Below are 12,187 nucleotides of genomic sequence, written 5' to 3'. Positions count from 1 at the left end.
GGAGAGCAATATATAGGGGGGCTTCAGGAAAGATGTTCTTCATGTGCTCTGTCCTGTGGATTACCATGCATTTAGCTCGCCTCTACCATTGCATCGGTCGCCTGTTGTGTCAGTACATCACTGTGGTTTCAGGAAGATTGGGGAAAACCAGCAGAATTAATTTCCTCAGCCATGTTCTTCAGCCTCTGGAGGTAGAAAGGCCAGTATTCCAGAAGCTGCTGTTTGTCCGGGAGCTGCTCTCTGCCTTTGCTTTCCCAGGAATTGCACATGCATTTTCTGCAAGCTTGGGGGCGCTACCGGGGCTCAGCGTTGAGTGGAGAGCTCTTTGGAAGCAAGTTTTTATTTGTCGCTTGCCCAGGGGAGATGGCGCTGGGTGTGTAACTATAACCTACTTGTGCTTTCTGCTTGTGCTGCAGGTGGCTGCTGTGGCTCCGATCTAAAGCAGTATGTGTTCGGAGGCTGGGCCTGGGCTTGGTGGTGCATTTCTGACACACAAAGGTAAGGAGACCTCTCTCCTCTTGCTTGTGTCTTTTGGGTAGGTAAACCTTCAGGCTGCCAGCAGTACCTTTAGGAACATAGAATTGACCAAACAAGATCAAACCGTTGGTCCCCGTCAAGCCCAGTACCCTGCCTCCATCCATGGTGTTTCAAAGGAAAGCTCCACCCCCACCCCCCCACGATGCCTCTAAACAGTTGTGCAGTGTTGTAGTCGATAGAGCGATGGGAAGGAGTGGAAGATCCTTTTTGGCCCCTGAGGAATGTCCTGAAGCATGAGATCTAATTACAGTCATGTAATGATGGCCTTTTAGGGCCGCTAACACCTGCACAGCCCTCTAAATCCAGCTGTGGATTCATCCTCCGAACATCCTGCAGCTGGTCTTTGTGATACTTCAGGAAATATTTCCTGCTGTTTCAAATGTACCATCTAGTAATGTCGTCCTATTCAAAACAGGTGTTAGGGGGCTTGTTCCTTCACCCTCGCACTTCCCTGGTCCTTCTCGCAGGAACAGAGAGCAACGATGTCCAAAGGCGCAAACCATTCGATGTTTATTGGGGTGAACTTCCAGCAAGCATGATTCCAGTTTCCTTCCTCAGTGTCCCCCTTCCCAGCTCTGACACCACAGAGCCTTGCCTGTGTCCCTGTTCCCATTTCCCCCCCTTAGCAAAACATGATTCCAATTCCCCCACCCCTGTTCCCATTCCCCCCTTGCTTCCTGATTGACTGCAGACTAGATAGTAAAACTTGAGTTCTGCTTAGCTATAGCTTAACCCGTCATTTTACTGAAATTTAACTAACCAATCCTGGCACATTGTAACACGGTTATTTAACCAATTATATCCCACCACCTTAATTGGTTTACACCCAACAAAAATTATACAGCAGACAGAAACAATCACAGAACCAGGGAGAGATTATACAGCCAAACAATAGGGAAGTGAAGACTACAGTGATGGAACAATACAGAAATGAGGATTTCACATCCCAGCTATTGAGAAGTGAGTTCTTGCCAGACAGGATGCTATCAAACTAAGTTTCCTTTTCCATCTTCTAGGCTCTTCCCTTTCTCTGGAGGCAATAGGAATATCAGGACTGAATTGTATTCCTAACAGCCCAATAGCACCTTATTTCAATGTGACTAGTTTGGAATGGGAGGATGTGACCATACACTTCCCAGTTTATGGCTGCCTCTGCTGCTTAGCCGAAGGCCTTAGCCTAAGAACCAGGCCTCAGACTGTCACAGTACGAGAAGGCCCAGACACATACAGAAAGTGATTTTGATTCTTTCTTTTATACCTCTACAACTAGCTAAGTGATAAGAATACACCTACATTCTTAAAGTACAGGACTTTACAGACAGGCCTGAATATCTCTATCCTAACACTGGGACCCACATAACCTGGTAGTCTCAGGACAATCTGGCTCTGGCTGCGTTCTCTGTGTAGATTACTTGCTCAGAGATACCCAGATACCATGGCGAATGATAGAGAGAGTCTACTTTCAGCTGAAGTATTCTTCAGGCAGATATTGTGTGTCTCCCCCTTAACATTTATTTTATTTTTTCCAGATACCTCAAAATCAAACCAAATTGAGGGGCCGTGTCTATGTTTAATGTTACTGAATTGATTTTTCTTTCCAATTGCTAAAATCAGTCAGTTTGGGGGAACTCAAGAACTTTCAGTTGCTATTCCCCTTGCTGGGAGGCGAAATGCAGTGACAGGGACACAGCTGCTGCTTTGCTAAGAGGCTGTAATAGAGGTGCTGTGTAGTGGGGGCTGGTTTTCCTTTGTGGCCAGTTTGGTTTGTCTATCAGTAAGTGTAGAAGCTCTGTTGGGAGAGCCGTGTGTCTGACTGTTCTTACCAAGCCAGTCTTTTTGATAAGGGTGCTGGTGATTTGCCGGTGGCACTGAACATACAGGGGAGGGATGGAGTGAGGAGCAATTTCCGTCTCCTCTTACTCAAGTCTATTTTCCTAAAGGTATGCAGCCCTGCGTAGTTTCAAAAACTAACCGTTACTTTGGGATTGGGTCCAAATTTCTGTTTAAAACCAAGGGATTTCCTTTCTCTCCCCATTCCCAGCCATGCGTTTTGCTTGCTGTTTATTATTGCTTCAGTCTTTGAACTAACATGCTGTGATAGTGCTGCTGTTGTCCTAATGTAACTGCTTAGTCTGCAGGTCCATGGGAATGTCACAATAAGTAACAGTCGTAACACCCAACTGACCTGTGTGGGGTTCCTTCACACTTATAAGAATTAATAGGGAAAAGGAGAAAGACGAGACTTTTTGGTTTTGCAATAAGAGTGAATGCCAAATGGTTCTAGTTAACCTGCGCTGGCTGGCCGGCCTCCTCACTTGTTCTCTCGTTCGATGTTTTGCCACTGTCAGATGTAGTTAGCATGTTGCTGTCCTTACTGTGCACCTCCAGTGTAATAGAAATGACACATTGTCTTAGCTGTCTGCTTCGGGATACCCACTGGCTCAGGTCGCTTGTGGGCACAGCAAGCACTCATCTGATGCTGTTTGCAAATGATTGACACCACCTGTACAGGACTCTCTTGTGGTGGCTGCCACACTAGGTTGTTACAGTGCCAGGGCACTATAGCACTCCGACTGCATGTGAAGGCTGTCCACTAATGCTTGCCGTCTTAACAGACTTTCTAGTAGCACTCGGGTCAGTTGGGAGAGTGAAGAAAAGCCCAGCTCTGGTGTGCAGCACGGGAGAACTGATGCTTTTGGTACGGTGTGTTTTCAGTGGTGTCAGGCTTTTCCCCAACACTGCTTCAGAAGTCTGACACCACGTGAGCATTGAGAGGAGTTACTGTTTGAACAGATGGCTCCTGTCCTTTGTGTTTAAATGGTTCCCTTTTTGAGTTTCTTGAGAAACCCCAAAGAGAGGCTCTGACACATCATTTGCAGAAGGAATGAACTTATTCAAGGGGCCTGAGGATTTGTCTAAAGAGTTAAAATGTGGGGTGGGCTCGAGGGCAGGGAGAGATTGTAATTTAGTAAATGTTTGTACACTAGTTAGTACAATGGGGCCTTTAGGTGTTGCCACGATATAATCTTTTACTTCAAAAAAGTCTGGGTTACCAGGTTGTTCGTTACATGAGGTGCATAGGCTTGGGCTATGTCAACACTGCACTTTCATCAGTGAAATCTTTGTCCGTCAAGGGTTTGAAAAAAACACACCCCTGCCCGATGAACAGTGCTCCCGCCAACAAAGCTACCGCCCCTCGTTGGGGGTGGTTTTATTTTGTTGGCAGGAGAGCTCTCTCCTGGCAACAGAGCAGCTACACTGCGTACCTTACAGCTGTGCAATGTAGACATAGCTTTAATTACACACATTCTAGAGAGCTCAGAGGCACCTTACCAGGCATGCCAGGTCCTGAGTGGAGGATTTGATTCTTATTCCAAGAGCCGATGACCTCCTGAGTAACTCTAAGCACAGTGTAAGTAATGAAGCTTCCTGCATTCACATTTGCCTGAGGGAATGAGACGTTTCTTCTCTTGAACTAGAAAATCTCCACAGGAGGACCAGTCAGAAGGTAAAGCCAGAACAGCTGCAGTTATTGCTCAGTTGTCGGAGGGAAGTCCTGGTGGTTCTGAACTGGGAAAATGGAGTAATAATTAGTGCTGGTCAGAAAACAAAATGTCCATCCCATAGAAAATTTTGAGGTTTCATAAAACATTTCAGTCTGATTCAGGACAAAAATTAACAGCCTTGGAAATATTCTGTGGACAGAAATTCTGACTTTTCAAATGTGGAGGCCTGGAATGGAATGTTTCAGCACATTGGCAGCAGGCCTGGCGGGCAGAAAATGAAACTGACAAGAGCCTTCCAGGTGGGGGCTGTCACTTCATGTTCCCAGTGGGAAATTTAATTTTTTTTGGCAAAATCGAAAATTCCCTGAAAAAAATTGATTTTGCAAAAAGGCACTGACAGAAAATTCCTAATCAGCTGTAGCAGCAATGTCCAGGTGGCAGGAAGCCTTTGTTTTGCAGAATATCTAAATACATGGTTCACAGCCAGAATTACAGATCAAACCATACTGCATTTATACAATCTAAATAAAGCTACTAAGCAGTGGCAACTCCCACTCCCCCAGGCAGAGAGAGGCTGGGGTTTGTCTAATGGAAATCTGCGCAGCTGTGTTAGGGACTCCGGAGTGGGCAGCGGGAGACATGGAAAGTGATAGGGGAAAATGAAAACCTGAAAGTCCCGTCTGTCCTTTGCGTTGTGTCTATTATTCTCTGGTAACTGCTTTGTGTATTTGCTGTCCTACCCTTATTTATCGCTGCTCAGACTGTCTTTGGAGGTTATGACCATCCTCTGTCGCTGTGAGAATATTGAGACGTCGGAGGGGGTCCCACTGTACGTAACAGGGGTTGCACAGGTAATAACCCACCAGCTTCCTAACATTGTGTCTAACCTTCTTCTCTCCCTTCCATTTTGTGCAACAGCAGCAGCAGGATAACAGAAACACTAACTTTTCCTCTAGTGGGACTACAACTAGATCTCAACACCCTCCTCTTTGCCCCCTTCTCTGGTGTTTGCCTTCTGGTGCACTCCATAGCTCTGTAGGTAATGTAGAGAGATGCTACTGACGTATTCCAAATTCAGGGCCAGGATGGCTCCTTTCAATAATGCTGCAGACATTCCCTCTTTCCTTTGGGGACACTGTCCTCGTCGTGTGCCATGGGAGAACACAAGAGCATCCAGTAATCGCAAGCCAAACCAAGTTCAGGCTTATTTGAGATGGGAGGGGCAAATTGTGATGTAGGATTTTTGTTGTTCAATTTAAAGCCTGTGTGTGGAAAATTCCTAATGTGACTGGCTCATTGACTTGTTCCCAAACTTGTGCTGTGAGATTAAACCAAGTCCTTCTATTTCCCACATGGCGGTAACGCCCATCTTGAACGTTGTTGTGTTTTAAAAGCACAGTATGGAAAGAGTCCATCTTATTTTGCTTCACATTTGACTGATGTTTGTACGGCGCCCAAAGCATCGATGTAGGTGCTTATTATTTATCGGTGTGAGTTTCCTTCCACTGGGCTGAATCTTGGTCTGCTCCAAGAGCTCATGTATGCTACAGCAGAATTGAGGACTCATTACCATATTTGTTCTAGTTCGTAGCGTAGATAGGACAATTAAGTGTTCCCCAACACAACTCCAGCCCTGTACTAACTGTTAAATATAGTCATCGCTATAAACTCACGTGGCAGTGATACCCAGTTGTATGCACTGTACAGCAGGATCTGTGTAATGGGCTCCCATGCCTGCATGCCAGTTTAATTAGGGTGATTGCAGAGCGCAGACTCACTGCAGTACATTTGAATGACTTCACAGAATGGTAAAGTGGCCTATTCAGTGGATACTGCTGCCTACTCCTATCTCATGCCTGTGAACTGATGTTCGCTGACATAAACCCTCTGACCTGTGCCTCTTTGATTTGATTCAGAGCTGGTTTGTCGTGGCTGCTAGCCAAGTCATACTTACTCTCCTAGAACTGGTTCAGAATTCCAATCCCTTGTATTCTATGTATCTAAATAGGGGTCTGGGGCACACACGCAGCTCTGTGGTTCTGTCTAACTCCTGACAGGCAGCATCCTCTGTTCTTCCAATCCCTGACCCTCCCCCTCCTACACACACAGCTCTGCCAATGTACTTTGGTCCTAACTAGCAAGGAATTAAGAGGAAAAAGGAGCAGATTGATACAACCCAATAGCTTAAAGTTCCTGTTTGTTTGGCTGATATTGAAGAGTAGTCGTGGCCCTAGAGGGCCCAGGCTCTCCATTTCCATAAGCTCTGGGTTCCTGAGGAAATAGGAGACTGGTTGGATGCCTGGAGCTGCCCTGAAGCAACAACCTACATGTGGATTAGAATTACCAGACTCTCACACCCACAGTGGGGCGGCCTCAGTCCTGGGTTTCATATCCTGATTGCTGGGACATTAGTTATTTCAAAAATCAACTCCTGGCCTGGACAGTGAGACTGGGAAGGATGGCTATAGGCCAGGATGTCTTCAAAATGTACTTGTGACTCTTCTCCTAGAGTACTACTTGATGAATGTCTGAGCCTATGGGGTCTGCACAGGTCTTGTGGTATCTGTGTCGCTACTCCAGTTAGAGAGATGAAATCTGGCTGGGCGTTCTCAATCTGATACTGTACTTTTAAAACTAGTGACACTGACCAAGCAGATCATATACTGCCTTTTTATTGGGCAATTTATAATATCCAAACTTTCAGATAGAGGGGCCTTTGGGGGTTAGCCTATAACCTGCTAGTGAGCTCAATAAAAGGGAAGGGGTCACAATATCTTGTTCAGTCTGGCTTCCAGGCCTTTCTCTGTTTAGAAAATGTCTAAGCGTTATTTGAAAATCTTACTTCCTTGGCTGAAATTACCTCTCTAATTATGAACCGAGTCACTGGACAGCATCCTTTACATTACCTGTAAGAAGTGTGGCAGGTAGCCTGGGGCAGGAGGTAGAGGGGAAAAGCTGACAGTGTGTTACCTGGAAACGTGCAAATGTTCTACGTTTTTTGGCAGGATTTCCCTAGAGATAATGACGTTACAGCCCAGGTGCGAGGACGTAGAGACGGCGGAGGGGGTAGCTTTAACTGTCACAGGTGTGGCACAGGTACAGTAACTCCAAACATCATTTCAGGAATGCATGCCTCTAACCTACCTCCTCATTTTTTCCTCTTAGAAGGGTGCTGTAGTCCAGTAACAGAGGTTATCTGCTCTGAAATGAATTCTTGTATGACAACAACACTGTCCCTGTTGTCGGTTCATACGACAGCATGTCCATGGAGTGAGGGAGGGATGTGACTTCTCCCACCCTCCACAAAATCATTGCTTCTTTTCCAATGTTTGGTCTCATTCATTCATGCAGCATATGAGGTGTGTATTGGTGACATGACCTACTTCTAAAAACTGTAACATACCACGGTGCCCCTTGAGCTTGATCTATCATTTCCCAGAACTGAACCATTTTGTTCTGAAATCACATCAATCCTGTTGCTTTGCATTAATATTAATAGGCATTTGTAGCGCATCATAATTCTACATGATGATTTACAGAGTTTAAAGAAAGACTTAGTCCCTGCATATAATGTGTGTAATGTTGTTTAAAAAGAAAAACACAAGTCTCTTATGCTTGAATTGAATTCTGATTGTGCCAGAAGGCTCACTACAATGCTATTGAATTGTATACTCCTATTTTTCATAAGTTTAAAAATCAGCCAAGAAATTGACTTGGGGTTTATTTCTGGCATGCAAGGTCTGCTTCCTGGAGAGTGTTTGCGGAGAGAAATGTCACGTTTTGGTATTGAGTTCTGCTGCCAACTCAGGTAGCAAGATGCCTCTTAAGAGAAAAAATCAAATAAAAATGGCTGCTTGCAGCTCAGCACAGCCAGTCTTTCAGTTGGACATAAACTTAGACAAAGTGGTTCATGCAAAAATGGTTTTCAAAGTGCATTTAACTGCAGATTTGTACTTGGTTCCTTGTGTAAACAGCGTGTGTATACAGGCACATCACGGTGAAAGGAAAAGGGTACGTCCTTTTTCTGTATCATGAACAATTAGTCTGAGGAGTTTTACTTTGTGTTTTTGGTCACGTCAGTGTGTTGTGGCCAGGTGTCAAAAAGCCAGATGTTCACGCTGCTAGCAAGGGACATCATCTACTTGTTTCACACCTGTTGGGAATGGGGACTTGAATGAATTTCACTTCCATTTCCTGGAAATGTAAGTAGCAAATGGCCTTAAACCCATGAAAGTCTGTCAGTCTACTGCCTTGTTTTAAAGTGGTGGTGCAGAACGTCATCTTTATAACAAACAACAGCACACTGGCATTCCCGGACTGTCATGCGCAGCAGAATGGTTGTATGCATGCCTCAGTCATCAAAAGAGAACCTAGATCCGCACTGATGCTTCAGGGAGAATAGTCATGTGGTTCGAACATGGGATTGGGGATCAGCAGATCTCTTCCAGGCTTTCTGTATGACTTTTGGCAAGTCATTTAACCACTATATGGCTCTCTCGCTAAAATTGGAACAGTACTGACCTACCTTTCAGGGGGCAGCAAATTAATTCATTAATGTCTGTAAAACTCTGAGAACTTCAGATGGAAGGTGCTAGTACAATGCAAATGGCTGTTGTTGGTTCTTATATTTCAGGCTTAGCAGATCATTCATTTCCACTTGACTGCTAACATGTTCACATAACCACAGAATTTCCTGCATATTGGGCTAAAGTGAGGACCAAATGCAGGTAGTTGTGCACGTCACATTGTGGCTTCATCTATCCAAAGACACTCTTCTGTTTTCATAACCATTGTCTAAGTAGCCCACTCTCACTCTGATCTAATTCTGCAGCATTCTTTCCTAGGAAACCCTGCTTGCCAGTGGCTTTACTGTGGCAATAGTATAATGGAGAGCTGACTACGATACCAACTGATTGAGTGTTTGCTATGGCACAGGCTGCTGAATGTCTCATTTTAAAATCCAATGCAGAGCTCACTTAATTTATTTTGTATCCTCTCATAGCACTCATTGCTCTTTGCTGCCAAAACCAGGAGCCCCAGTAAAAAATGTTGCTACCCTCCGGATCAAGAATTAATGTTAAGGGTTTTTAACTGTTGGGATATAATTGTAAAGGACTCCTCAGGTCACATGTAGCTCCTGTGGGTTTTAAGCATGGGGTGCGGACCTACAAAATAAGACAGATATTCCCATAACTTTATGAAGTTCCAATAGAAAGGCTTTTCAAGTAAATCAGCTTTTTTCCTTTGTGTTGCATCATTCCACTGTCGTATTGCACTAGTGCATGAAGATAGAAAATGACACTGACAAGAAACTAAAGTGGAACTGACTAGTTTGTTTGCCTTCTCCAAACTAAGGCATGCAGAAAGCAAACAAAGGATCTTACTAGGGAAAAGTTTGATTCTTTGTTTTGATGCTCTAAAGTGTTTGTAACATAAATAAGGACACTTCAAAATGCACGTCACTGGGCAGTGACCCTTTACCACTTGGTAGCACCTCACTTTGTGTCAGTGGGGTGCTTTGGGACACATGGGGATTGTGCCTTGGGTGTTGTAGGATTGCGCTGTACCTTTACACTGAACCGTGCGGCTGGCTGGCTTGTGCCTATGCTCATTTAATGCCAGATTGACCTGGGGGTGGCAATATTGATCCGCTAAAATGGGACTCTTTTTGCAGAGGCACTTTGACTTCACACCCGCTGAAAATTCCTTTAATTGTTTGAATGGTATTTGAAAAAAATCCCATGCTGTGGCTGTTCCCTGTGTGACAGACTGGGGATATGTAGGGGTCAAATCGTACACTCCCATTTGGTTTTATGAATGGCATTTTGACTGTAAACTTCCTGTCACTTATGTATTGTGAGCTCCATCCAAGACATGTTGGAAAAACCAGTCTGGTCCTGACAAGGGCACCGTGCTTTGCTAGGGGGTGGGACACCTCCTAGAGGGTCCTCAGCTATAAATGGTTCTTCTGTACAGAAACAGTAGGTTTGCTGCCAGGAGGACTCACTACACAGCAACCTCAACGGGCGGCTGGGACAGCTGCAGTTTCTCCACTTGGCCAGTCACGAGGAGAGACTTTAGTTAAGGAGGGGGTTCTGTGCGCTCAGAGGCCTTGTGACCGTTGCAGTCAAAAGACAAGGCCAAGCTGGCAGGAAGAGGTGCCTGGCCTAAGGATGCTAACACCAAAGTCAGGACGCACAGGAGTGGTGAGATTGCTCTGGGGGGCTGTGTTCGGGAGCCCTCTGTAAATCTGTAACTCTCGTGCTTTTTAAGAATAAACTGTTAGTGGTTAGAGATTCTTTGGTTAAGCTGGTGTTCCTTGCTTTACTGCCACGTCATCCCTGAAACCAGAGCTCCCACAGTCAGGTCTAAGCAGCTGGGGGCTGAGGCACTGGTTCCAGGGTCAAGGCAGTTGGACTGCAGGGTCCCGCTACCCAAGAGGGGGGTCAGATATGGCGTCTACACCTGAGACCCAGAGCTAAGAGCAGTGCCCAATCGCTGTCCAGATCCAGGGGCTTGGCTTAGCTGACTCGACTGCACTGAAACAGCTCTCTGTTATGAAAGGGGAGCTCGTGGAAGACACACAGTGGAAGTTAATCTTTGATTCGTGCTGTGCATTCTGCTGCTGAGTCTCTCCAATTGTTTGTGGTATTTGAAAGAGTCCTTATCTGAACCCCAGGCTGAATATGCTAAGAGAGCTGACTTGTGCAAGGCTTCTGCGTCGTCGTGTGGCCCCATAAATGGCCCTTGCAACCCCCTCTGGTGTAAAAACCACAAATTGCTCTCTGGGAAATGCAGGCAATCTCACAGTTGGAATACTGCGTGCAGGTCTGGTCACTCCATCTCAAAAAGGATGTGTTAGAATTGGAAAAGGTACCGAGAAGAGCAACAGAAATGATTAGGGGGACGGAACAGCTTCTGTATGAGGAGATTCAAAAGACTTGGACTCTTCAATTTAGAAAAGAGATAACCAGGGGGAGGATGATGGAGTCTGCACGGTCATTAATGATGTGGAGAAAGTAAATTAGGAATTGTTGTTTTACCCCTTCATGTAACAGAAGAACCCAGGTTCACCCAATGAAATTAATAGGTGGTGGGTGTAAAACAAACACAAGGAAGTATTTCTTCACACAGTCACCCTGTGGAACTTGTTGCCAGGGGATGTTGTGAAGGCCAAAAGTATAACTGGGTTCAAAAAAAGAATTAGATAAAGTCCTAGAGGCCAGGTCCATCAATGGCTGTTAGCCAAAATGGTCAGAGAGACAACCCAGGCTCCGGGTGCCACTAAACCTCCGATTGCTAGAAGTGGGACTGGACAACAAAGGATGGATCACTCGATAATTGCCTTGTCGTGTTCATTCCCTCTGAAGCATCTAGCCACTGATGGGAGACAGGATACTGGTCTGGATGGACCATTGGCCATATTGGGTTGGACCATTCTCATATTCTTACGACTCTAAGATCCCTTTCTTGAGTGGTATCAGCTAATTTAGACCCCATCATTTTGTACGTGCAGTTGGGATTGTTTTCCAACGTGCATCACTTTTCACTTCTGAACATTGAATTTCATCTGCCGTTTTCTTGCCCAGTCGCCCAGTGTAGTGAGATCCCTTTGTAACTCTTCACAGTCAGCTTTGGACTTAACTATCCTGAGTAATTTAGAACTGTCTGCAAACTTTGCCACCTCCCTGCTTACCCCCTTTTCCAGATCATTGATTAGATGTGAGGGTCATTTCCTCTCCCAGCACTGGGCCTGTCTCCTCTGCCTGGGCAGCGTGCTGAAGCACTGAATATTGCTCCCCTAGGTGGTAGGGTGAGACATCAAGGGAAACACCTCCGAGAACTGCAGCCACACCCTGGAAGCGCTTCATGCAGAGCTCTGAAATTGTTTGAGGACTCTCAGAGTCAGAATCTCAGCCAGCGGTAGCTGAGTCCATCCTCTTTGCAGTGCTGTGAATGTGGCAGCGCTGCTGAGAGACATGGCCCAGCGGGGTTTTGTTTCTCGTCAAGGAATGAGGCCCTCCACCACAAGATGCCGATTCCAGGAGCCCCGAGCAACTTGCCAGCTGCTCTAGAGTCACCTCGAAGTAGCATGAGAAGGTGCAGATGGCACAAGCTGTCCTCTGTGAGTGGCAGCCTGTGAT

At 45.6% G+C, this 12,187-nt stretch overlaps 1 protein-coding gene across 6 annotated transcripts in view; it reads left to right on the top strand.

Annotated features, from left to right (window-relative positions):
* The window catches only part of FLOT2 (flotillin 2), a 31,424-nt gene that overhangs the window by 9,223 nt on the left and 10,014 nt on the right, over positions 1-12,187 (top strand). For 2 of the 6 annotated variants that reach the window (XM_054008816.1, XM_054008821.1), the window contains exons 2-3: positions 417-498; positions 7,049-7,139. The exons of 1 other annotated variant lie outside the window; for it this stretch is intronic. In XM_054008816.1, the coding sequence (XP_053864791.1) occupies positions 417-498; positions 7,049-7,139 (173 nt within the window). Of the gene's footprint in view, positions 1-416; positions 499-4,803; positions 4,895-7,048; positions 7,140-12,187 lie in introns of those variants that run through there. 3 more of the 6 variants (XM_054008817.1, XM_054008818.1, XM_054008820.1) reach the window with 3 other exon arrangements.

This window comes from Malaclemys terrapin, chromosome 18, assembly GCF_027887155.1.
Source record: "Malaclemys terrapin pileata isolate rMalTer1 chromosome 18, rMalTer1.hap1, whole genome shotgun sequence".
Classification (NCBI taxonomy): domain Eukaryota; kingdom Metazoa; phylum Chordata; order Testudines; family Emydidae; genus Malaclemys; species Malaclemys terrapin.
Note: the sequence above shows the minus strand (reverse complement) of the source record. Positions and strands in the feature narration are given on the sequence as shown.